Source organism: Labrus bergylta, chromosome 17 (genome assembly GCF_963930695.1).
Source record: "Labrus bergylta chromosome 17, fLabBer1.1, whole genome shotgun sequence".
Classification (NCBI taxonomy): Eukaryota; Metazoa; Chordata; class Actinopteri; order Labriformes; family Labridae; genus Labrus; species Labrus bergylta.
Genome location: NC_089211.1, coordinates 20,315,355 through 20,341,252, shown reverse-complemented (window position 1 = coordinate 20,341,252; position 25,898 = coordinate 20,315,355). Strand labels below are relative to the sequence as shown.

At 40.3% G+C, this 25,898-nt stretch overlaps 3 protein-coding genes, 1 long non-coding RNA gene and 1 pseudogene across 6 annotated transcripts; 3 read left to right on the top strand and 2 right to left on the bottom strand.

The window, feature by feature from the left end:
- Positions 1-679: 679 nt before the first annotated feature.
- LOC136183211 (rab9 effector protein with kelch motifs-like) lies at positions 680-6,090 on the top strand (annotated as a pseudogene).
- Positions 6,091-6,243: 153 nt separating this feature from the next.
- Positions 6,244-11,607, bottom strand: LOC110005609 (endoplasmic reticulum chaperone BiP-like). Of its 3 annotated transcripts, none has more exons than XM_065965723.1 (9): positions 11,481-11,607; positions 9,264-9,417; positions 8,927-9,158; positions 8,681-8,818; positions 8,479-8,591; positions 7,992-8,382; positions 7,640-7,877; positions 7,381-7,548; positions 6,244-7,258 (listed from the first exon to the last, which is right to left on the bottom strand). In XM_065965723.1, exons 2-9 carry the CDS (start codon positions 9,377-9,379, stop codon positions 6,690-6,692), a joined length of 1,965 nt encoding a protein of 654 aa, XP_065821795.1. In that variant the 5' UTR covers positions 9,380-9,417; positions 11,481-11,607; the 3' UTR covers positions 6,244-6,689. The 3 variants fall into 3 exon arrangements, with proteins under 3 accessions (XP_065821795.1, XP_065821793.1, XP_065821794.1); XM_065965721.1 differs by lacking the exon at positions 11,481-11,607 and adding an exon at positions 10,171-10,198; XM_065965722.1 differs by lacking the exon at positions 11,481-11,607 and adding an exon at positions 10,171-10,198 and having other exon boundaries at positions 7,381-7,545.
- On the top strand, positions 11,606-17,945 carry LOC110005610 (rab9 effector protein with kelch motifs). Its single transcript, XM_065965837.1, has 5 exons — positions 11,606-11,737; positions 15,662-15,857; positions 16,158-16,322; positions 17,071-17,220; positions 17,394-17,945. The coding sequence occupies exons 1-5, from the start codon at positions 11,606-11,608 to the stop codon at positions 17,897-17,899; spliced, it is 1,149 nt and encodes a 382-aa protein (XP_065821909.1). The 3' UTR covers positions 17,900-17,945.
- Positions 17,946-18,205: 260 nt separating this feature from the next.
- LOC110002808 (endoplasmic reticulum chaperone BiP-like) lies at positions 18,206-23,295 on the bottom strand. Its single transcript, XM_065965421.1, has 9 exons — positions 23,175-23,295; positions 20,927-21,080; positions 20,588-20,819; positions 20,342-20,479; positions 20,140-20,252; positions 19,654-20,044; positions 19,302-19,539; positions 19,043-19,210; positions 18,206-18,921 (listed from the first exon to the last, which is right to left on the bottom strand). The coding sequence occupies exons 2-9, from the start codon at positions 21,040-21,042 to the stop codon at positions 18,353-18,355; spliced, it is 1,965 nt and encodes a 654-aa protein (XP_065821493.1). The 5' UTR covers positions 21,043-21,080; positions 23,175-23,295; the 3' UTR covers positions 18,206-18,352.
- A 117-nt stretch (positions 23,296-23,412) lies between these two features.
- On the top strand, positions 23,413-25,450 carry LOC136183163 (uncharacterized). The gene is made up of 2 exons (XR_010668999.1): positions 23,413-24,283; positions 24,978-25,450. It is a non-coding gene; the product is annotated as an uncharacterized lncRNA (long non-coding RNA).
- Positions 25,451-25,898: the final 448 nt, after the last annotated feature.

The window sequence follows — 25,898 nt, the reverse complement described above, 5'->3', positions numbered from 1 at the left end:
CCTGAGTCAGCTTCTGCAAAAAAAAGTTAAAATTATATATAAGATAGATTAGCATTGTAAGAAGAAAAAAAAAGAGTAGAAAAGTATAAAAAATGTAAAAGTAAAAAAGTTGTAGTAACAGCTAAGTGATTTAAAATAAACTACAGAAGTTATACACTGTATTAAAGCAAAGATATAATACAAAATAAAATAACAAGGGGAACACTGTACAATGAAATGAAAATATAAATAAGTTTTCTTATTGCACTTATTATCTCTTATTGCACCTGAGGTTACAGGCTATAGGTTACAGACTATAGGTTAGGCTAATAGAGGTTATAGGCTAATTAAATGTGAGTGAACTTGATAAGAGACAAAAGTGCACATATGGATGCCAAAGTTGTTATCATTAATGTCATATTAACTCCGCAAATTGAAAACAGGCTACAATGTTTACATTTGTACACGTTTGTATTAAGGTTGTTCAATTTTGTTAAATTTACAAATTATCCCTGCACTCATGTTCACTTCATTTGTCTGTCTACTCGCCGTTATATTGAATAGTTTCTGCTTATAACATGTCTACACTCATGCACATTAACTTATGTCAATACTGTCCATTTACAACTCTGTTTTTGCACATTTACATTCAATCTTCCATATTTAATCTTCCTATTTAAGACTAGTAATGCTTAGTTAGATGTTGAAATACACTGTAGGCCGATTTCAACACGTATTTTTAATGCAAGAGGCAAATTAATTCATAAAAAAAGAATATTATTTATTATTGTCTGCTGGCAGGCACACTGTAGGCCTACTAATGGTTAGCGCTAGAACTTGCACACACAAAAGTGCAGAAAAATAAAAATGACAACTTTAGACCAACAACCTGTTTGGAAATACATACATTAATCTGTTACTGTAGGCCTACATTCACAGAATATAATATATCTGTTAATATATCTGTTAATGTAGGCCTACATTCACAGAATATAATATATCTGTTAATATATCTGTTACTGTAGGCCTACATTCACAGAATATAATATATCTGTTAATATATCTGTTACTGTAGGCCTACATTCACAGAATATCTGTTACTGTAGGCCTACAGCTGTTTGCTGTTGTTTCAGTACTGAACTATAACGGAATATCGAGTGGAACTTTTCAAAACGCGAGGCGTACTCCTGTTGTTGTTTATGTGTGTGCGTGAGCATAAATTGAGCAGATTAAAGTTGTTTGTTGCAAAAACTAGATTAATTTAGAGGGGAAAACACATTTGATATAAATACAACCCAATAGATACAAGATACAAAAATTGTGGTTTTATGCTGATCGGGTTTGTTTTTTATATTGTGGAGATTTCTTTGCGTACCACCACAGGGAGCCCATACCATAGTTTGAGAACCACTGATCTAGGTAATTGAAAGAGACTGTGCAGAGATATTATGTCTGCAGTTACAAGCAATTTCAAAAATTTTGACTGACTTTGATTGTGAAAAACCATATTGCTAAAAGGTGTTTATCATTGTTGTTTACTTTGAAGTGTCATCTGTGTTCCCATGACTTCTATATTGTTAGACATTTTTGGGGGTATTTTTCCTCTCTCTGACTCCCCCAGATAATCATGAGTGGGACATCCCAGAGTGGGAGGGTTTGGACTCGCGGTATGAACACTGCTGCTTTGTCCCAGAAAGCTGTCCTCAGAGCCTGTGGGTGTTTGGAGGGGCACAGCAGAGCGGCAACCGCAATTGTATCCAGAATGTACAGCTAACAGGTAAATCCCAATTCAAATGAATCCAGTACTCTCTTATTTTCAGATGGTTTCCCTGACTAATTCTAATTCACATGAAGAAGAGGTGCTAATATACTGTGTATGTTACTTTGGAATTATCTGATGTAATGAAAAACTAAAGTCTCTCTGCCTTCCTTCAGACATGTTTGTAATCTTTCAGGTATATAAATAACTCTATTAATGTAATTTTTGTTTTTAATTCTTTTTTAACCAGTGATGTTCCCATTTCTGAACAGACAGACTAATATTATTGTACATGAGCAATTATTCCTGTGTGACCAGACAGTGGGTCTTCCTGGAAGAGTGTATCTGTGAATGGTAAACCCCCCAGCCCGAGAACATACCACACCAGCTCCGCCTGCCTCGGGGACAGACTGTACGTCTTTTCGGGTGGGGAAGCAGGAGCTGCACCTGTCGCAGACCCCACACTTCACGTCTTTGATACAGGTTTGTGTTTAATTAACCAGCTGCTCAACATACAGTAGGTGTATCATACAGAGCTTTACAGTGGTATTAGCCACTGATTCCACAATGATAGAAATGTTTCACCTGTTGGAAAGCACTGGTGAAACTTTGTATCACATGCAAAGCTTATGAACATGTTGTATATTCTTGCATTTCCAACTCCCAGTCATTATTTCTTCTTGGTATATTGTGTTACAAGGAACTCTGACACAATTCTGCCACACAATCAGGCGTCATTTTTTTTGTTTGTTGAATAATGCTGGACATACAGCGTCTTTCCATTTAACTTGATGTTTGGTTTCTATTTCAATTCTCAATTTTTCTTTTTTTTTATTTGTTTGTGAAAGATCCTGTTAGTAATTTCGGTTTATGTCAATTTTGGCGCTCTCTGTGGACAAAACAGTACATCTTATTTCACTGCTGATTTTTTTCCTGTACATGTATACAAATTGTTTTTAACAAAAAATCTCATGCTACTTTCTTCAAACAGTCAAACGTATCACTGATTGTGAATATTTTCCATGGAAATTCCTTTGCAGCGAGCTGTAAATCACCTGGTACACCTACCCCGCTGCAATAGTTACAGGCGTTCAAAAGACAAAGTATAGAAACAATCAGAGTTGTTTGCTTTTGTAGGTCATATAAGGACATCCCTTTTCATTTCAGTCTGTTTTATGACACAGACAGCAATACGGGAATATGAGATCACTTTTATCTTAATTTCCCCCCAGCCTCTTCCGCCTGGTCCCAACCGGAAACACAAGGCAGACAGCTGCCAGCCAAACATGGCCATGTTATCATAGCAGCAGGTTCAAAGATCTACATCCATGGGGGCATGGCCGGGGACAAATTCCACAATGACGTGTTCTCTCTCGATACAAGTAAGACTGATCACTCCTGAAGTGTAATACGTTTTGTGTGTGATTTAAAAAAATAAAATCTATTTTCAAAGTTTTCTAAATGATAATACAAGATTAAAATAAAGAGCCTCAAAACTTGGGAATGTCATGTTTGTTTGATTAAAAAAATAAAATAAAGTGTCTACTGTTCAAAGAGATCATGAAGTGGGAGAAGGTGCAAGTCAAAGGAGATATCCCACCAGGAGTAGCAGCCCACTCAGCTGTGGCTTTGGGAAAGAACATCTATATCTTTGGGGGAATGACAGCAGAAGGAGCGACCAACTCCATTTAATTTACAGATGTAGACAAAAAAGTGAATTATTAGGTATTTCTGGATGGCTGGATTAATGGGATGCAATAAATATAAATAAATGCTATAAATAAGTGATGCTACAAAATAAGTGTATTCTTAGGATTATAATATACAGATTAAGGTGCAGTGAGCATGCTATACTAATAATATACAGATTAAGATGCAGTGAGCATGCTATACTAGTTTACAGATAATATAAAGAATATGGACATAATATGAACATACTATAATACAATAATACAGGTTGAGAGATGTGTGTGTGTGACCAGGAGGAGTGGTGGGGGGATGATGGGTGTGAGGTGATATGCAGGGGAAAGGGGTTGGGGGGGGGGAGAGAGAGAGACAGAGTTCAGAGTTCGGGGGGTAGAGTTCAGTAGAGAAACAGCTCTGGGGAAAAAGCTGTTCCTCAGTCTGCTGGTTCTGGTCCGGAGGCTTCTGAAGCGCCTGCCGGAGGGCAGGAGGGTAAACAGTCTGTGGGCAGGGTGGGAGGAGTCTTTAAGGATGCCATGAGCTCGCCGCAGACAGCGTGTTCTTTGGACATCCTCAATGGCAGGAAGTGGACACCTGGGCTGCGCTGGGCGGTTTTTACCACCCGCTGTAGCGCCTTACGGTCTGCGACAGAGCAGTTTCCGTACCAGACTGAGACACTGCTGGTCAGGATGCTCTCGATCACACAGCGGTAGAAGTTCATCAGTACAGCTGAAGACAGGTGGTGTCTCTTCAGTGTCCTCAGGAAAAAGAGGCGTTGATGAGCCTTCTTAACCAGACTGGAGGTGTTAGTGGACCAGGAGAGGTCCTCTGTGATGTGGGTCCCCAGGAACTTGAAGCTGGAGACACGTTCAACAGCCATCCCGTTGATGTGAATGGGGTTGTGCGTGCTTCCTCTTTCTCTCCTGAAGTCTACGATGATCTCCTTCGTCTTGCTGGTGTTGAGGAGCAGGTTGTTGTCAGCACACCAGGCGGCCAGATGCTGTACCTCCTCCCTGTAGGCCGTGTCATCGTTGTTGCTGATGAGGCCAATCACCGCTGTATCGTCCGCAAACTTGATGATGGTGTTGGATCCATGTACAGGTCTGCAGTCGTGAGTGAAGAGGGAGTAGAGGAATGGGCTCAGCACACAGCCCTGTGGTACGCCTGTGTTGAGTGTGATGGTGGTGGAGCAGGTGTGTCCTGACCTAACATACTGGGGTCTGTTGGTCAGAAAGTCCATTATCCAGTGACGGAGGGAGGTGTTGAAGCCCAGGTCTCCGAGTTTAGTGTTTAACTTGGAGGGGATGACAGAGTTGAATGCTGAGCTAAAATCAACAAACAGCATTCGTGCGTATGTGTTGTTATTGTCCAGATGAGTGAGCACAGAGTGCAGCGCAGTGGAGACTGCATCCTCTGTACTCCTGTTGCTGCGGTAGGCAAACTGGAATGGGTCCAGTGTGGGTGGGAGGCAGTTTTTCAGGTGTGCTAGGACCAGTCGCTCAAAGCACTTCATTATGATGGGTGTGAGTGCTACAGGGCGGTAGTCGTTCAGGCCTGTCGGGCTGGAGTGTTTCGGCACTGGGACAATGGAGGTGGCTTTGAAGCATGCTGGCACAGCTGCTTGGGCGAGGGACAGGTTGAAGATGTCCGTAAAAACCCCAGTGAGCTGCTCCGCACATGCTCTAAGCACGCGCCCAGGGGTGCCGTCTGGACCAGCAGCCTTTCGAGCGTTGATCCGGCTCAGTGCAGCGTGGACGTCTGTGGAGGTGAGTGAGAGGGGCTGGTTGTCTGCAGGAGGTCTGGTCGTGGTCTGCGTCTCTCTGTTGTCTCTATCGAAACGAGCATAAAAGTGATTTAGCTCGTTCAGGAAGGAGACATCTGTGGTTGTCGGGGTGGAGTTTCTGGGTTTATAGTCACTGATGGCCTGGATGCCCTGCCACATGCGTCTGGGGTCGGAGTTGGAGAAGTGTTCCTCAACCTTCAGCTTGTAGCAGTGCTTGGCCTTGATGATGCCCCTCCTCAGGTTTGCCCTGGATACGCTGTAGGCCATTGCATCATCTGATCTGAAGGCGGTGTTGCGGGCCTTCAGCAGGAGACACACCTCCTTGTTCATCCATGGCTTCTGATTTGGGTACGTGGTGATCTGCTTCCATGTTGTAACACTGTCGATGGTGGTGTTGATATAATCCAGCACAGAAGAAGTGTAGGTGTCAATGTCTGTGTGAGAGCCCAAGGTAGCCTGAGAAGCAAACATACTCCAGCCTGTGTGATGGAACTTGTCCTGAAGTACAGAGTCTGTCCCCGCTGGCCACACTTTAATCGTTGTAAATTGTCTTTAATTGTCGTAAAACTGTGGTTGAGAAGTTTAAACCTCCATTGTTATCCATTATGTTTGCAGACAAAAGCAGATGGGTCCTTATGAAGTTTGAAGGGGATATGCCCCCCAACCGCCTGGACCACTCCATGTGTTTATTGCCCTGGACAGTGCATGCTGAGGGGAATGGAGATAAGGAGCAGGCCGACTGCCCAACAGCCTCAGAGACAATACATTTGGCCTTTGTATTTGGAGGGATGGATACCCAGGGTGTCATTCATAATGACTGTGTTGTGACTGTGGTTTCATGATGATGTAATACTCACTAAAGTTTAAATAAATTGTTTCTGTCTTGATTAAATCAACAAACCCAAGATACATTTTTTAATTCTATGAATACTGAAATGGCGGGTTTCCAAGTTTGGAGCTCTTGAGAATTCATCTTAGTGCTACAAAAGGCTGAAATATTGATTGTGACCAGGTACACTATGAAATGACAGACACCAGATTTGGATTTTTTATCAAACATTTATTTCAATGTCTTTCCAGAAGTACAACGACCAGATTCAATAAATAACTTTTAGCCTTGACTGTGGACATAATGAGCCCTTGATCCCACAGACTTCCAACTCAAATGACCCACTAACACCTGCCCCAACCCACCCACTAAGTCCCTCCCCACAACATCACCCCAACAGGACTGCCTGAGAACAGCAGCAGCAAGCCTCATATCCAGGCTGACGAATATCTCCGCCTTCCAGCGAAGAGAACACCTCTCACACACTGAAACTTGTTTTTTTTTTTAAAGTCTTTCAGATTTAGTAGGGTTGCTTGTTATGGCCACCCCTTCCCAACCGTTCCTCTCACGATTTGAGTCTCATCAGTTCATTATGTACATCTAAGTGCCACTAACAGAGAGGCAAGGGGCGACAAAACAGTTGATGGCAAACTTGCCTACAACTCATCCTTCTCGTCTTGCTCGGCTTCTGCGCCCTCTGGTGGTGGTCCTCCTGCACTGCCGTAAAGCTTGCTGATAATTGGTTGTACCACTTCCTCAAGCTCCTTCTTCTTAGCCTGGAAGTCTTCCAGCTCAGCCTCCTGGTGTGACTCCATCCACTCAATCTTCTCCTCTACTGCCTTCTCAATGATTTCTTTGTCCTCATCCGACAGCTTTCCGCCGAGCTTTTCCTTGTCTCCGATCTGGTTCTTCAGAGAGTAAGCGTAGCTCTCCAGCTCATTGCGGGCGTCGATCCTCTCCTTCAGCTTCTTGTCGTCATCGGCGAAGCGCTCTGCATCGTTCACCATGCGCTCGATGTCCTCTGGCGTTAGGCGGTTCTGGTCGTTTGTGATGGTGATCTTGTTCTTGTTGCCTGTACCTTTGTCCTCGGCTGTGACACGCAGGATACCGTTGACATCGATCTCGAAGGTGACCTCAATCTGTGGCACACCACGAGGGGCGGGAGGGATTCCAGTCAGGTCGAATGTGCCCAGCAGATGGTTGTCTTTTGTGAGAGGACGCTCACCTAGAGACAGAATCAATGAATAAACTTTTGCAAAATTCCATTTTTTTTTTCTGCATACCAAAAAAACCCAACAGCTATTTTTAAACTTTTTTTTCTTCATGTTGGGTATGCACAATTCTTACCTTCATAAACCTTAATGGTGACAGTGGGCTGGTTATCAGAAGCTGTAGAGAAGATCTGGGATTTCTTTGTAGGCACCCCAGTGTTCCTGGGGATCAGTTTAGTCATCACTCCTCCAACAGTCTCAATACCAAGAGTCAGGGGGCACACGTCCAGAAGAAGAAAATCTCCTGTAAGATAGGAACATTATTAGTACACAATATAAAAGCTAGTTCAGCGAATTAGAATTAAATTAAATGATGTGAGACGATGATAACCTACCAGAGTCCTCCTCTCCAGAAAGCACTCCAGCCTGCACAGCAGCTCCGAATGCCACGGCCTCATCAGGGTTGATGCCTCTGGAGGGCTCTTTGCCATTGAAGAACTCCTTCACCAGCTGCTGGATTTTGGGGATACGGGTGGAGCCTCCAACCAAGACAATCTCATCAATGTCAGGCTTCTTCAGGTCAGAGTCTTCCAGTACTTTCTGCACAGGCTTCATGGTGGAACGGAACAGGTCCTGGAAAAAGAAAAAAGGTTCAACTGTTAGTAAATCATGTTTCATAAACAAGAGGGTAACATTATACTAGAGTTACAGTTTTTCTATAACCAAAATGTTGGTTCAATTATTTACCATGTTGAGCTCTTCAAACTTGACACGGGTCAGGGTCTCAGAGAAGTCCTCTCCCTCAAAGAAGGACTCGATCTCAATGTGGGCCTGGTGCTGAGCGGACAGCGCCCTCTTTGCCTTCTCGACCTCACGACGCAGCTTCTGCACTGCCCTGTTGTCTTTGCGCACATCTTTGCCGGTCTTCTTCTTGTACAGCTTGATGAAGTGCTCCATGACGCGCTGGTCGAAGTCCTCACCTCCAAGATGAGTGTCACCACTGGTTGACACCACCTCAAACACACCGTTGTCGATGGTCAGCAGGGAGACGTCGAAGGTGCCACCGCCAAGATCGAAAACGAGAATGTTCTTCTCGCCGTCTCTCTTGTCAAGACCGTAAGCAATGGCGGCAGCAGTTCTAAAAAAAAAAGAAAAAGGAAGATACGTTAATACAAAAATGAAGGGAAATATTTTGCAAACACAACAACAAACATCATTTTCATTCAAAACTTACGGCTCATTGATGATTCTCATGACATTCAGACCAGCGATGGTTGCAGCATCCTTAGTGGCCTGACGCTGGGCGTCATTGAAATAGGCAGGGACAGTGACCACAGCATCTGTAACCTGACAAAAAGGATAAACTCATTAGCTTTGATTGAACATCATTTTGATGAGGTACATATTTTAAATGTATTTTTTTCATGTGTTTGTACCTTCTTGCCCAAATAAGCCTCAGCAGTCTCCTTCATTTTAGTCAGCACCATGGCAGAGATCTCCTCAGGAGCAAATGTCTTCATCGTGCCACCACCAATGTCTACCTGAATATGGGGCTTGCTCTTCTTCTCAGTTACCTAAAAAGGAACATGAATCAATGTTACAAACAGAGAATGAAGCTCAAACGATACCAAAAAAGGACCTTAAGACTCTTAACAGTAACGTCAAGAAATGCAGAAACTTACTTTGAACGGCAGGTACTTGATGTCCTGCTGCACAGTCGAGTCTCCCCAAGTGCGCCCAATCAACCTCTTGGCATCGAAGACAGTGTTCTCAGGGTTAGACGTCAGCTGGTTCTTGGCAGCGTCGCCAATCAGACGCTCACCCTCGCTGGTGAAGGCCACATACGATGGAGTGATGCGGCTACCCTGGTCATTGGCGATGATCTCCACACGCCCATTCTTGAACACTCCGACACTAAAAAGGAAAAAAAAAAAAACAATTAAGAAATGATTAGTGTTATCCACATTTAAAAGTTGCGTGTAAAACAATCAAGACAGCTGTCACTTTGTCTCTATTTACCATGAGTAGGTGGTCCCGAGGTCGATTCCAACCACAGTCCCCACGCTGTCCTTCTTGTCATCGTCGTCGGCGAACACGGTGCCGGCCACCAACATTACAACCCACAGCAGCTTCATCTTGGCTTGTTTATACTCCAGTATGTGAAAAAAAAAATCTACAGAAAGAAACAAATCATTAGAACAATGTGGCTTTACCTTAGCTGTCTACCATTTCACAAAGCTAGTGTCAAACAATGATGGAGTGTCATTTTCTGGGATTTGGAGTCATTGTGTGAGAGAAGCGTGGTTTTCAAAGTCTTAAAAAGAACATGGGGTCAACTGGGTGGAGCAACACCGCCTCTTTTTCACTGTTAACACCCCTGGCTACTCCCCCCCCCCCCCCCTTCCCCCCTCCCCATCCGCCGGTACCTAGCTTAACCACGTTGGCGTGCTTAGCAGACATGCAAGGCAACATATCTAATCACAAGGGCCAGCTACTTTGTCATTATTATCACATTGTTTAACTATATGCATTAAAAAAAAAGAAGTAAGTTTGGTAAAATATATCACTATCGTCACTACTATATATCACTATCGTCACTATCGTTATTCTCCATTTATATGCTGCCTCTTGGCCAAATAATTGAACGCCACAATGTCTCCTTTCACTGCTACGCAGACGACACACAGATATACCTTCCTTTGAGACCTGAGGACCCTAGGAGCCTAGCTGCTGTCAGAAACTGCCTAAACGATATCAACTGCTGGATGGCGCAAAACTTTCTCCAACTGAACAATTCTAAATCTGAAATCATAGTATTCAACCCGCCAAACACCACTCATATCTCAAAGAGCAGCCTCGGTCCCTTATTCACCAATGTCCAACCCACCGCCAGAAATCTAGGAATAACATTCGATTGCAATCTCACCTTTGAATCCCATATCAAAACAGTTGTCCGATCAAGCTTCTTCCATCTACGCACCATCTCCAAAATTAAAACAATCCTAACCCAACGAGACCTTGAAAAGATCATCCACGGCCTCATCTTCTCCCGACTTGACTACTGTAACTCCCTCTTTTCCGGAATCACAAATAAGTCACTGTCTCGCCTCCAGCTGGTCCAAAATGCAGCAGCTAGGCTTCTTACTGGTTGTAACAGACGACATCACATCACTCCAATTTTAGCTTCATTACATTGGCTTCCTGTACGTTTTAGAATCGATTTTAAGATTTTACTCATTACTTTTAAAGCACGGACGGGGCTGGCTCCAAGCTATATAACAGAGTTACTGACACCATATGAGCCAGCCCACAGTCTTAGATCCTCGGGTGGGGGCCTCCTGGTCGTTCCAAAGTCCAGACTTAAAACTAAAGGTGACCGGGCCTTTTCAGTCAGGGCCCCTGGACTTTGGAACGACCTCCCTGAGGAGATAAGACTTGCAGATTCCCTCAATTTTTTTAAATCCCTTCTTAAAACATACTTTTACAGACTTGCTTTTATGTGATGTCGTCTTCTTAATGTCTTCTCTTACTGGTTTTACTATTTTTATCTTCTTCTACTTCTTACTGTCTTTTATTTATGGTCTTATCTCGTATTTATGCTCATATCTTAACTCCTCTTGTGTTTTAACTTGGTAATTTCTGATCTTACTTACTTTGTCTATTTATGTTTTGTATTTATAGTTAATTTTTATTTTTATTAATATTATAGTTTTGGGTTTTTTGATCCTTTAACCACTTGTTTTTATTTCTTTTACTACGCTTACCTTCTCATTGCTTTTTATTTGCTTTTATCTCTTAGTTTCTTACATCTTTTTAAATCTTTGGTCCTCTTGGTCTCAGCTCGTGTTGTTGGGTTCTTGTGTTCCTGGGTTCTTATGATGGTTCTTATGATGGTTCTTATGATGGTTGGATTATATATGTCTGGGTGTGTATCGTGCACTTTGGGTTCTTTTCTGTTGAATTGTATTTAATTATTTTTGGTATTTTGCATCTGTTATATTCTTACTGTTGTTAATGTTTTTCTGTGTTTGGTTTAGTTTGCTTTGTTCTTGCTGTTTGTCAAAGCACTTTGTAAACCTGTGTTTTTAAAAGGTGCTATATAAATAAAGTTATTATTATTGTTATTATTATTATTATTATTACCTCAGCTTGCTTGGTCAGAATGAAAATTGTTTCACAACGTGAAAAAATACAACGTCGTCACATTATCGTATTCAAAGAAATGTTTCCACGTACCTGAATAACAATGTCGTCAATTAATTAACGGCCTTCACGTCGTCTCGGATAGGACCAGCCTCTCAACGCCAAAGCGTGTCCGTCTTCTTCTGTCTCTTAGTGTTTTTTTCCCTGTCTGTGAAGTGATGTTGAATGAACCGCGCTCTCTTCCATATATAAGCCGTCACTTCTTCCCCAATCGGAGAGGCCCGCGATTGGCTGAGCGGCTGCTCGTTGGAAAGCCCCGCGACACGCTGGCACTCCCGCGTCTTGGCAATGTCACCGATACTGGGCCGCTTTATTGCCGCTGCATGTGATGCATGTGACTAGTCAGTGACCTTAAAGTGAAGGCTGTTACATCAGATGAGTTAGATTGTCTGGACGTTTCATCTTATAATGTACACAAGTTCAATTAAGGCTCAACATCCCCACTTAAAATGCAAGAAACCTGCAGTACCTTAAACCTTGACTTTATAACAGGCTCACAACAGCTTAAATTACAAATGCACTTAATTATTTTGTACAATATACACATCTGCAGGTCGAGGAGCACAGACAAAAAAATCACACTCTATTCTACTATGAGAATTATATATTTATATTATATTATATATAATTGTGTTTGTTTTAATCATGACGCTCTATGGTTTTCCAACAAACACACAGTCTACTCTGTTGTAAAACCAATGTATGGTGTAAAAAAATACAAGAAACAGAGTGAAAAACACTTTTATAGCAGGAATCAATCTGCCACTGGGGTGAGGATCAAAAACAAATCAGCTTGTTTCAGGAATTTGTGAATTTGTATTGTTTAATAGTATCACTGATCTACTTTCTTTTTTTTTCTTTCTCTTTTATTATTTCTTCATTCAATCATGTGTTCATTAATGGGTTGTTTTAAGGGGTTCAAACTGTAGAAAAAGGAGCACATTCAAACAACAAAAACACTTCTGGTGAATAACCGCATAAAGAGTTACAGAAAGTAGAAAAGTCAGCAAACTCGATGTGTCCTTAAAGAGCACTGATGCAACGCTGCACACTGCTGCTCTACCCTGATTAAAATATGTTATTCTACTATATTGTTTCAATGGGTAACACCAATATAGTTAATTAATCATTTGTAGCAAATTCCTGAAACTGTTCACACTCATTTTGTGGCTTTTCTACTAATTTTGCCCTATATCTTGAAAACAGACGGAATAATAATAATAATTCTAGAAAATTCATGAACTAGACAGACAAAGAATGATTGCTGATTGCGTCCTGCATGGTGTTGGGCACCAACTATATCATTCTACATTTCACCTACGGACCCTATACATTTTTTGTCTTTTGTGTAGGTCAGTCTTAATCAAGCCATAGTTTTTTTTTCTCCCTAAAATTGAAAGTAGAACTATGGCACTACAAGATGAATGCTGGAGGGAGTGTCAAACATCATATACCAAAAAACATAACAGCTAATCCAGTAAAAAAATACAATTATTCATGTAGAAATTATTCATAATTTAAAATATGCTGCTTTTTCCTTTTTGTCTTTTTATTTCCCAAGTTGGATTAACCCAATTAGGATAATTATTTATGTGCAAGGATATTGAAGACACTTAGAATATCTCAGTTAGAAACCAAAATATCAATTGATAGCCTTGGTTGAGTAAATACTGGATTAAAAACTATTACTTTATTGAAATATGTTAGGCCGGATTGAGACCAGTATCTGCAAATAAATTATTATTATTATTCCTGTTTTTTGAATCAACATTTTGTTGTAACAAAAAAATGTCCCCATAATGGGGGATCAAATAAGTTTTATCTTATCTTATCTTCTTTTACAAACAGTAATAGGCTAAGTATTGCTGTGTTATTATCATTTTGATTAGGCCTACCACGTAAAGTGGTTTAATTGAGTTAGTGTATTTCTATTTACATTTATTATTACTCTGGATTTTCATGGAGGCTTATAGAATAGAATAGAATAGAATAGATGTTTAGTGCCATTTGCACAGGTACAGGACAGTACAGGTACGTTGGAATTCTTGTGCGTTTCTCCGAGTCAGCTTCTGCAAAAAAAAAGTTAAAATTATATATAAGATAGATTAGCATTGTAAGAAGAAAAAAAAGAGTAGAAAAGTATAAAAAATGTAAAAGTAAAAAAGTTGTAGTAACAGCTAAGTGATTTAAAATAAACTAAAGAAGTTATACACTGTATTAAAGCAAAGATATAATACAAAATAAAATAACAAGGGGAACACTGTACAATGAAATGAAAATGTAAATAAGTTTTCTTATTGCACTTATTATCTCTTATTGCACCTGAGGTTACAGGCTATAGGTTACAGACTATAGGTTAGGCTAATAGAGGTTATAGGCTAATTAAATGTGAGTGAACTTGATAAGAGACAAAAGTGCACATATGGATGCCAAAGTTGTTATCATTAATGTCATATTAACTCCGCAAATTGAAAACAGGCTACAATGTTTACATTTGTACACGTTTGTATTAAGGTTGTTCAATTTTGTTAAATTTACAAATTATCCCTGCACTCATGTTCACTTCATTTGTCTGTCTACTCGCCGTTATATTGAATAGTTTCTGCTTATAATATATCTACACTCATGCACTTTAACTTATGTCAATACTGTCCATTTACGACTCTGTTTTTGCACATTTACATTCAATCTTCCATATTTAATCTTCCTATTTAAGACTAGTAATGCTTAGTTAGACGTTGAAATACACTGTAGGCCGATTTCAACACGTATTTTTAATGCAAGAGGCAAATTAATTCATAAAAAAAGAATATTATTTATTATTGTCTGCTGGCAGGCACACTGTAGGCCTACTAATGGTTAGCGCTAGAACTTGCACACACAAAAGTGCAGAAAAATAAAAATGACAACTTTAGACCAACAACCTGTTTGGAAATACATACATTAATCTGTTACTGTAGGCCTACATTCACAGAATATAATATATCTGTTAATATATCTGTTAATGTAGGCCTACATTCACAGAATATAATATATCTGTTAATATATCTGTGAATGTAGGCCTACATTAACAGAATATAATATATCTGTTAATATATCTGTTAATGTAGGCCTACATTAACAAAATATAATATATCTGTTAATATATCTGTTACTGTAGGCCTACATTCACAAAATATAATATATCTGTTAATATATCTGTTAATTTAGGCCTACATTCACAGAATATAATATATCTGTTAATATATCTGTTACTGTAGGCCTACATTAACAGAATATAATATATCTGTCAATATATCTGTTACTGTAGGCCTACATTCACAAAATATAATATATCTGTTCATATATCTGTTAATGTAGGCCTACATTCACAGAATATAATATATCTGTTCATATATCTGTTACTGTAGGCCTACATTCACGGAATATAATATATCTGTTCATATATCTGTTACTGTAGGCCTACATTCACAGAATATAATATATCTGTTAATATATCTGTTAATATAGGCCTACATTCACAAAATATAATATATCTGTTCATATATCTGTTAATGTAGGCCTACATTCACAGAATATAATATATCTGTTCATATATCTGTTAATGTAGGCCTACATTCACAGAATATAATATATGTTAATATATCTGTTAATGTAGGCCTACATTCACAGAATATAATATATCTGTTCATATATCTGTTACTGTAGGCCTACATTCACAGAATATCTGTGAATGTAGGCCTACAGCTGTTTGCTGTTGTTTCAGTACTGAACTATAACGGAATATCGAGTGGAACTTTTCAAAACGCGAGGCGTACTCCTGTTGTTGTTTATGTGTGTGCGTGAGCATAAATTGAGCAGATTAAAGTTGTTTGTTGCAAAAACTAGATTAATTTAGAGGGGAAAACACATTTGATATAAATACAACCCAATAGATACAAGATACAAAAATTGTGGTTTTATGCTGATCGGGTTTGTTTTTTATATTGTGGAGATTTCTTTGCGTACCACCACAGGGAGCCCATACCATAGTTTGAGAACCACTGATCTAGGTAATTGAAAGAGACTGTGCAGAGATATTATGTCTGCAGTTACAAGCAATTTCAAAAATTTTGACTGACTTTGATTGTGAAAAACCATATTGCTAAAAGGTGTTTATCATTGTTGTTTACTTTGAAGTGTCATCTGTGTTCCCATGACTTCTATATTGTTAGACATTTTTTGGGGTATTTTTCCTCTCTCTGACTCCCCCAGATAATCATGAGTGGGACATCCCAGAGTGGGAGGGTTTGGACTCGCGGTATGAACACTGCTGCTTTGTCCCAGAAAGCTGTCCTCAGAGCCTGTGGGTGTTTGGAGGGGCACAGCAGAGCGGCAACCGCAATTGTATCCAGAATGTACAGCTAACAGGTAAATCCCAATTCAAATGAATCCAGTACTCTCTTATTTTCAGATGGTTTCCCTGACTAATTCTAATTCACATGAAGAAGAGGTGCTAATATACTGTGTATGTTACTTTGGAATTATCTGATGTAATGAAAAACTAAAGTCTCTCTGCCTTCCTTCAGACATGTTTGTAATCTTTCAGGTATATAAATAACTCTATTAATGTAATTTTTGTTTTTAATTCTTTTTTAACCAGTGATGTTCCCATTTCTGAACAGACAGACTAATATTATTGTACATGAGCAATTATTCCTGTGTGACCAGACAGTGGGTCTTCCTGGAAGAGTGTATCTGTGAATGGTAAACCCCCCAGCCCGAGAACATACCACACCAGCTCCGCCTGCCTCGGGGACAGACTGTACGTCTTTTCGGGTGGGGAAGCAGGAGCTGCACCTGTCGCAGACCCCACACTTCACGTCTTTGATACAGGTTTGTGTTTAATTAACCAGCTGCTCAACATACAGTAGGTGTATCATACAGAGCTTTACAGTGGTATTAGCCACTGATTCCACAATGATAGAAATGTTTCACCTGTTGGAAAGCACTGGTGAAACTTTGTATCACATGCAAAGCTTATGAACATGTTGTATATTCTTGCGTTTCCAACTCCCAGTCATTATTTCTTCTTGGTATATTGTGTTACAAGGAACTCTGACACAATTCTGCCACACAATCAGGCGTCATTTTTTTTTTTTGTTGAATAATGCTGGACATACAGCGTCTTTCCATTTAACTTGATGTTTGGTTTCTATTTCAATTCTCAATTTTTCTTTTTTTTTATTTGTTTGTGAAAGATCCTGTTAGTAATTTCGGTTTATGTCAATTTTGGCGCTCTCTGTGGACAAAACAGTACATCTTATTTCACTGCTGATTTTTTCCTGTACATGTATAAAAATTGTTTTTAACAAAAAATCTCATGCTACTTTCTTCAAACAGTCAAACGTATCACTGATTGTGAATATTTTCCATGGAAATTCCTTTGCAGCGAGCTGTAAATCACCTGGTACACCTACCCCGCTGCAATAGTTACAGGCGTTCAAAAGACAAAGTATAGAAACAATCAGAGTTGTTTTCTTTTGTAGGTCATATAAGGACATCCCTTTTCATTTCAGTCTGTTTTATGACACAGACAGCAATACGGGAATATGAGATCACTTTTATCTTAATTACCCCCCAGCCTCTTCCGCCTGGTCCCAACCGGAAACACAAGGCAGACAGCCGCCAGACAAACATGGCCATGTTATCGTAGCAGCAGGTTCAAAGATCTACATCCATGGGGGCATGGCCGGGGACAAATTCCACAATGACGTGTTCTCTCTCGATACAAGTAAGACTGATCACTCCTGAAGTGTAATACGTTTTGTGTGTGATTTAAAAAAATAAAATCTATTTTCAAAGTTTTCTAAATGATAATACAAGATTAAAATAAAGAGCCTCAAAACTTGGGAATGTCATGTTTGTTTGATTAAAAAAATAAAACAAAGTGTCTACTGTTCAAAGAGATCATGAAGTGGGAGAAGGTGCAAGTCAAAGGAGATATCCCACCAGGAGTAGCAGCCCACTCAGCTGTAGCTTTGGGAAAGAACATCTATATCTTTGGGGGAATGACAGCAGAAGGAGCGACCAACTCCATGTATAGATTCAACACTGGTACTAGAATTTTCATTAATCTTGTCATTGAATATTTGTACCTTATCACATCATACACAGAAAGTTGTATTACATTTAAAACTGTGGTTGAGAAGTTTAAACCTCCATTGTTATCCATTATGTTTGCAGACAAAAGCAGATGGGTCCTTATGAAGTTTGAAGGGGATATGCCCCCCAACCGCCTGGACCACTCCATGTGTTTATTGCCCTGGACGGTGCATGCTGAGGGGAATGGAGATAAGGAGCAGGCCGACTGCCCAACAGCCTCAGAGACAATACATTTGGCCTTTGTATTTGGAGGGATGGATACCCAGGGTGTCATTCATAATGACTGTGTTGTGACTGTGGTTTCATGATGATGTAATACTCACTAAAGTTTAAATAAATCGTTTTTAAGAACTCTTCTGTCTTGATTAAATCAACAAACCCAAGATACATTTTTTAATTCTATGAATACTGAAATGGCGGGTTTCCAAGTTTGGAGCTCTTGCCCCCTAACACCTGCCCCAACCCACCCACTAAGTCCCTCCCCACAACATCACCCCAACAGGACTGCCTGAGAACAGCAGCAGCAAGCCTCATATCCAGGCTGACGAATATCTCCGCCTTCCAGCGAAGAGAACACCTCTCACACACTGAAACTTGTTTTTTTTTTTAAAGTCTTTCAGAGGATTTAGTAGGGTTGCTTGTTATGGCCACCCCTTCCCAACCGTTCCTCTCACGATTTGAGTCTCATCAGTTCATTATGTACATCTAAGTGCCACTAACAGAGAGGCAAGGGGCGACAAAACAGTTGATGGCAAACTTGCCTACAACTCATCCTTCTCGTCTTGCTCGGCTTCTGCGCCCTCTGGTGGTGGTCCTCCTGCACTGCCGTAAAGCTTGCTGATAATTGGTTGTACCACTTCCTCAAGCTCCTTCTTCTTAGCCTGGAAGTCTTCCAGCTCAGCCTCCTGGTGTGACTCCATCCACTCAATCTTCTCCTCTACTGCCTTCTCAATGATTTCTTTGTCCTCATCCGACAGCTTTCCGCCGAGCTTTTCCTTGTCTCCGTTCTGGTTCTTCAGAGAGTAAGCGTAGCTCTCCAGCTCATTGCGGGCTTCGATCCTCTCCTTCAGCTTCTTGTCGTCATCGGCGAAGCGCTCTGCATCGTTCACCATGCGCTCGATGTCCTCTGGCGTCAGGCCGTTCTGGTCGTTTGTGATGGTGATCTTGTTCTTGTTGCCTGTACCTTTGTCCTCGGCTGTGACACGCAGGATACCGTTGACATCGACCTCGAAGGTGACCTCAATCTTTGGCACACCACGAGGGGCGGGAGGGATGCCAGTCAGGTCGAATGTGCCCAGCAGATGGTTGTCTTTTGTGAGAGGATGCTCACCTAGAGACAGAATCAATGAATAAACTTTTGCAAAATTCCATTTTTTTTTCTGCATACCAAAAAAAAAAAACAGCTATTTTTAAACTTTTTTTTCTTCATGTTGGGTATGCACAATTCTTACCTTCATAAACCTTAATGGTGACAGTGGACTGGTTATCAGAAGCTGTAGAGAAGATCTGGGATTCCTCTAAAGGCACCACAGTGTTCCTGGAGATCAGTTTAGTCATCACTCCTCCATCAGTCTCAGTACCAAGAGTCAGGGGGCACACGTCCACAAGAAGAATATCTCCTGTAAGATAGGAACATTATTAGTACACAATATAAAAGCTAGTTCAGCGAATTAGAATTAAATTAAATGATGTGAGACGATGATAACCTACCAGTGTCCTCCTCTCCAGAAAGCACTCCAGCCTGCACAGCAGCTCCGTATGCCACGGCCTCATCAGGGTTGATGCCTCTGCAGGGCTCTTTGCCATTGAAGAACTCCTTCACCAGCTGCTGGATTTTGGGGATACGGGTGGAGCCTCCAACCAAGACAATCTCATCAATGTCAGGCTTCTTCAGGTCAGAGTCTTCCAGTACTTTCTGCACAGGCTTCATGGTGGAACGGAACAGGTCCTGTAGAAAGAAAAAAGGTTCAACTGTTAGTAAATCATGTTTCATAAACAAGAGGGTAACATTATACTAGAGTTACAGTTTTTCTATAACCAAAATGTTGGTTCAATTATTTACCATGTTGAGCTCTTCAAACTTGGCACGGGTCAGGGTCTCAGAGAAGTCCTCTCCCTCAAAGAAGGACTCGATCTCAATGCAGGCCTGGTGCTGAGCGGACAGCGCCCTCTTTGCCTTCTCGACCTCACGACGCAGCTTCTGCACTGCCCTGTTGTCTTTGTGCACATCTTTGCCGGTCTTCTTCTTGTACAGCTTGATGAAGTGCTCCATGACGCGCTGGTCGAAGTCCTCACCTCCAAGATGAGCGTCACCACTGGTTGCCAACACCCCAAACACACCGTTGTTGATGGTCAGCAGGGAGACGTCGAAGGTGCCACCGCCAAGATCGAAAACGAGAATGTTCTTCTCGCCGTCTCTCTTGTCAAGACCGTAAGCAATGGCGGCAGCAGTTCTAAAAAAAAAAAAAAAGGAAGATACGTTAATACAAAAATGAAGGGAAATATTTTATAAACACAACAACAAACATCATTTTCATTCAAAACTTACGGCTCATTGATGATTCTCATGACATTCAGACCAGCGATGGTTGCAGCATCCTTAGTGGCCTGACGCTGGGCGTCATTGAAATAGGCAGAGACAGTGACCACAGCATGTGTAACCTGACAAAAAGGATAAACTCATTAGCTTTGATTGAACATCATTTTGATGAGGTACATATTTTAAATGTATTTTTTTCATGTGTTTGTACCTTCTTGCCCAAATAAGCCTCAGCAGTCTCCTTCATTTTAGTCAGCACCATGGCAGAGATCTCCTCAGGAGCAAATGTCTTCATCGTGCCACCACCAATGTCTACCTGAATATGGGGCTTGCTCTTCTTCTCAGTTACCTAAAAAGGAACATGAATCAATGTTACAAACAGAGAATGAAGCTCAAACGATACCAAAAAAGGACCTTAAGACTCTTAACAGTAACGTCAAGAAGTGCGGAAACTTACTTTGAACGGCAGGTACTTGATGTCCTGCTGCAAAGTCGAGTCTCCCCAAGTGTGCCCAATCAACCTCTTGGCATCGAAGACGGTGTTCTCAGGGTTAGACGTCAGCTGGTTCTTGGCAGCGTCGCCAATCAGACGCTCACCCTCGCTGGTGAAGGCCACGTACGATGGAGTGATGCGGTTACCCTGGTCATTGGCGATGATCTCCACACGCCCATTCTTGAACACTCCAACACTAAAAAGGAAAAAAAAAAAAAAACAATTAAGAAATGATTAGTGTTATCCACATTTAAAAGTTGCGTGTAAAACAATCAAGACAGCTGTCACTTTGTCTCTATTTACCATGAGTAGGTGGTCCCGAGGTCGATTCCAACCACAGTCCCCACGCTGTCCTTCTTGTCGTCTTCGTCGGCGAACACGGTGCCGGCCACCAACATTACAACCCACAGCAGCTTCATCTTGGCTTGTTTATACTCCAGTATGTGAAAAAAAAAATCTACAGAAAGAAACAAATCATTAGAACAATGTGGCTTTACCTTAGCTGTCTACCATTTCACAAAGCTAGTGTCAAACAATGATGGCGTGTCATTTTCTGGGATTTGGAGTCATTGTGTGAGAGAAGCGTGTTTTTTTTTTTTTAGCCAAAGAAATCACAAAATGTCAAAGTCTTAAAAAGAACATGGGGTCAACTGGGTGGAGCAACACCGCCTCTTTTTCACTGTTAACACCCCTGGCTACTTCCCCCCCCTCCCCCCTCCCCATCCGCCGGCACCTAGCTTAACCACGTTGGCGTGCTTAGCAGACATGCAAGGCAACATATCTAATCACAAGGGCCAGCTACTTTGTCATTATTATCACATTGTTTAACTACATGCATTAAAAAAAAAGAAGTAAGTTTGGTAAAATATATCACTATCGTCACTACTATATATCACTATCGTCACTATTGTTATTCTCCATTTATATGCTGCCTCTTGGCCAAATAATTGAACGCCACAATGTCTCCTTTCACTGCTACGCAGACGACACACAGATATACCTTCCTTTGAGACCTGAGGACCCTAGGAGCCTAGCTGCTGTCAGAAACTGCCTAAACGATATCAACTGCTGGATGGCGCAAAACTTTCTCCAACTGAACAATTCTAAATCTGAAATCATAGTATTCAACCCGCCAAACACCACTCATATCTCAAAGAGCAGCCTCGGTCCCTTATTCACCAATGTCCAACCCACCGCCAGAAATCTAGGAATAACATTCGATTGCAATCTCACCTTTGAATCCCATATCAAAACAGTTGTCCGATCAAGCTTCTTCCATCTACGCACCATCTCCAATATTAAAACAATCCTAACCCAACGAGACCTTGAAAAGATCATCCACGCCCTCATCTTCTCCCGACTTGACTACTGTAACTCCCTCTTTTCCGGAATCACAAATAAGTCACTGTCTCGCCTCCAGCTGGTCCAAAATGCAGCAGCTAGGCTTCTTACTGGTTGTAACAGACGACATCACATCACTCCAATTTTAGCTTCATTACACTGGCTTCCTGTACGTTTTAGAATCGATTTTAAGATTTTACTCATTACTTTTAAAGCACGGACGGGGCTGGCTCCAAGCTATATAACAGAGTTACTGACACCATATGAGCCAGCCCGCAGTCTTAGATCCTCGGGTGGGGCCCTCCTGGTCGTTCCAAAGTCCAGACTTAAAACTAAAGGTGACCGGGCCTTTTCAGTCAGGGCCCCTCGACTTTGGAACGACCTCCCTGAGGAGATAAGACTTGCAGATTCCCTCAATTCTTTTAAATCCCTTCTTAAAACATACTTTTACAGACTTGCTTTTATGTGATGTCGTCTTCTTAATGTCTTCTCTTACTGGTTTTACTATTTTTATCTTCTTCTACTTCTTACTGTCTTTTATTTATGGTCTTATCTCGTATTTATGCTCATATCTTAATCTCCTCTTGTGTTTTAACTTGGTAATTTCTGATCTTACTTACTTTGTCTATTTATGTTTCGTATTTATAGTTAATTTTTATTTTTATTAATATTATAGTTTTGGGTTTTTTGATCCTTTAACCACTTGTTTTTATTTCTTTTACTACGCTTAACTTCTCATTGCTTTTTATTTGCTTTTATCTCTTAGTTTCTTACATCTTTTTAAATCTTTGGTCCTCTTGGTCTCAGCTCGTGTTGTTGGGTTCTTGTGTTCCTGGGTTCTTATGATGGTTCTTATGATGGTTCTTATGATGGTTGGGTTATATATGTCTGGTTGTGTATCGTGCACTTTGGGTTCTTTTCTGTTGAATTGTATTTAATTATTTTTGGTATTTTGCATCTGTTATATTCTTACTGTTGTTAATGTTTTTTCTGTGTTTGGTTTAGTTTGCTTTGTTCTTGCTGTTTGTCAAAGCACTTTGTAAACCTGTGTTTTTAAAAGGTGCTATATAAATAAAGTTATTATTATTATTATTATTATTATTATTGTTATTATTACCTCAGCTTGCTTGGTCAGAATGAAAATTGTTTCACAACGTGAAAAAATACAACGTCGTCACATTATCGTATTCAAAGAAATGTTTCCACGTACCTGAATAACAATGTCGTCAATTAATTAACGGCCTTCACGTCGTCTCGGATAGGACCAGCCTCTCAACGCCAAAGCGTGTCCGTCTTCTTCTGTCTCTTAGTGTTTTTTTCCCCGTCTGTGAAGTGATGTTGAATGAACCGCGCTCTCTTCCATATATAAGCCGTCACTTCCTCCCCAATCGGAGAGGCCCGCGATTGGCTGAGCGGCTGCTCGTTGGAAAGCCCCGCGACATGCTGGCACTCCCGCGTCTTGGCAATGTCACAGTGAAGGCTGTTACATCAGATAAGTTAGATTGTCTGGAAGTTTTCTTATTGCACTTATTATCTCTGATTGCACCTGAGGTTACAGGCTATAGGTTACAGACTATAGGTTAGGCTAATAGAGGTTATAGGCTAATTAAATGTGAGTGAACTTGATAAGAGACAAAAGTGCACATATGGGTGCCAAAGTTGTTATCATTAATGTCATATTAACTCCGCAAATTGAAAACAGGCTACAATGTTTACATTTGTACACGTTTGTATTAAGGTTGTTCAATTTTGTTAAATTTACAAATTATCCCTGCACTCATGTTCACTTCATTTGTTGTCATTTGTCTGTCTGTCTGTTATATTGAATAGTTTCTGCTTATAATATATCTACACTCATGCACTTTAACTTATGTCAATACTGTCCATTTACAACTCTGTTTTTGCACATTTACATTCAATCTTCCATATTTAATCTTCCTATTTAAGACTAGTAATGCAATGTAATTGAAAGAGACTGTGCAGAGATATTATGTCTGCAGTTACAAGCAATTTCAAAAATTTTGACTGACTTTGATTGTGAAAAACCATATTGCTAAAAGGTGTTTATCATTGTTGTTTACTTTGAAATGTCATCTGTGTTCCCATGTCTTCTATATTGTTAGACATTTTTTGGGGTATTTTTCCTCTCTCTGACTCCCCCAGATAATCATGAGTGGGACATCCCAGAGTGGGAGGGTTTGGACTCGCGGTATGAACACTGCTGCTTTGTCCCAGAAAGCTGTCCTCAGAGCCTGTGGGTGTTTGGAGGGGCACAGCAGAGCGGCAACCGCAATTGTATCCAGAATGTACAGCTAACAGGTAAATCCCAATTCAAATGAATCCAGTACTCTCTTATTTTCAGATGGTTTCCCTGACTAATTCTAATTCACATGAAGAAGAGGTGCTAATATACTGTGTATGTTACTTTGGAATTATCTGATGTAGTGAAAAACTAAAGTCTCTCTGCCCTCCTTCAGACAAGTTTGTAATCTTTCAGGTATATAAATAACTCTATTAATGTAATTTTTGTTTATAATAATGCTGGACATACAGCGTCTTTCCATTTAACTTGATGTTTGGTTTCTATTTCAATTCTCAATTTTTCTTTTTTTTTTATTTGTTTGTGAAAGATCCTGTTAGTAATTTCGGTTTATGTCAATTTTGGCGCTCTCTGTGGACAAAACAGTACATCTTATTTCACTGCTGATTTTTTCCTGTACATGTATAAAAATTGTTTTTAACAAAAAATCTCATGCTACTTTCTTCAAACAGTCAAACGTATCACTGATTGTGAATATTTTCCATGGAAATTCCTTTGCAGCGAGCTGTAAATCACCTGGTACACCTACCCCGCTGCAATAGTTACAGGCGTTCAAAAGACCAAGTATAGAAACAATCAGAGTTGTTTTCTTTTGTAGGTCATATAAGGACATTCGTTTTCATTTCAGTCTGTTTCATGACATAGACAGCAATACGGGAATATGAGATCACTTTTATCTTTATTACCCCCCAGCCTCTTCCGCCTGGTCCCAACCGGAAACACAAGGCAGACAGCCGCCAGACAAACATGGCCATGTTATCGTAGCAGCAGGTTCAAAGATCTACATCCATGGGGGCATGGCCGGGGACAAATTCCACAATGACGTGTTCTCTCTCGATACAAGTAAGACTGATCACTCCTGAAGTGTAATACGTTTTGTGTGTGATTTAAAAAAATAAAATCTATTTTCAAAGTTTTCTAAATGATAATACAAGATTAAAATAAAGAGCCTCAAAACTTGGGAATGTCATGTTTGTTTGATTAAAAAAATAAAACAAAGTGTCTACTGTTCAAAGAGATCATGAAGTGGGAGAAGGTGCAAGTCAAAGGAGATATCCCACCAGGAGTAGCAGCCCACTCAGCTGTGGCTTTGGGAAAGAACATCTATATCTTTGGGGGAATGACAGCAGAAGGAGCGACCAACTCCATGTATAGATTCAACACTGGTACTAGAATTTTCATTAATCTTGTTATTGAATATTTGTACCTTATCACATCATACGCAGAAAGTTGTATTACATTTAAAACTGTGGTTGAGAAGTTTAAACCTCCAATGTTATCCATTCTGTTTGCAGACAAAAGCAGATGGGTCCTTATTAAGTTTGAAGGGGATATGCCCCCCAACCACTTTTTTCTCCCTAAAATTGAAAGTAGAACTATGGCACTACAAGATGAATGCTGGAGGGAGTGTCAAACATCATATACCAAAAAACATAAGAGCTAATCCAGTAAAAAAATACAATTATTCATGTAGAAATTATTCATAATTTACAATATGCTGCTTTTTCCTTTTTGTCTTTTTATTTCCCAAGTTGGATTAACCCAATTAGGATAATTATTTATGCGCAAGGATATTGAAGACACTTAGAATATCTCAGTTAGAAACCAAAATAT

Coding starts and splice junctions, on each gene's coding strand:
- LOC110002808 (XM_065965421.1), bottom strand. CDS start 21,042: ATGAAGCTGCTGTGGGTTGTAATGTTGGTGGCCGGCACCGTGTTCGCC. Junction 20,480..20,587: donor TCAAGTACCTGCCGTTCAAA/GTAAGTTTCCGC, acceptor GTTCCTTTTTAG/GTAACTGAGAAGAAGAGCAA. Junction 18,922..19,042: donor CACCATTAAGGTTTATGAAG/GTAAGAATTGTG, acceptor TTCTGTCTCTAG/GTGAGCATCCTCTCACAAAA.
- LOC110005609 (XM_065965721.1), bottom strand. Junction 8,592..8,680: donor AGGCTTATTTGGGCAAGAAG/GTACAAACACAT, acceptor CCTTTTTGTCAG/GTTACAGATGCTGTGGTCAC. Junction 7,878..7,991: donor AGTTTGAAGAGCTCAACATG/GTAAATAATTGA, acceptor TTCTTTTTCCAG/GACCTGTTCCGTTCCACCAT.
- LOC110005610 (XM_065965837.1), top strand. CDS start 11,606: ATGTTGAATGAACCGCGCTCTCTTCCATATATAAGCCGTCACTTCTTC. Junction 11,738..15,661: donor CACTCCCGCGTCTTGGCAAT/GTCACCGATACT, acceptor CTATATTGTTAG/ACATTTTTTGGGGTATTTTT. Junction 15,858..16,157: donor CCAGAATGTACAGCTAACAG/GTAAATCCCAAT, acceptor CTGTGTGACCAG/ACAGTGGGTCTTCCTGGAAG.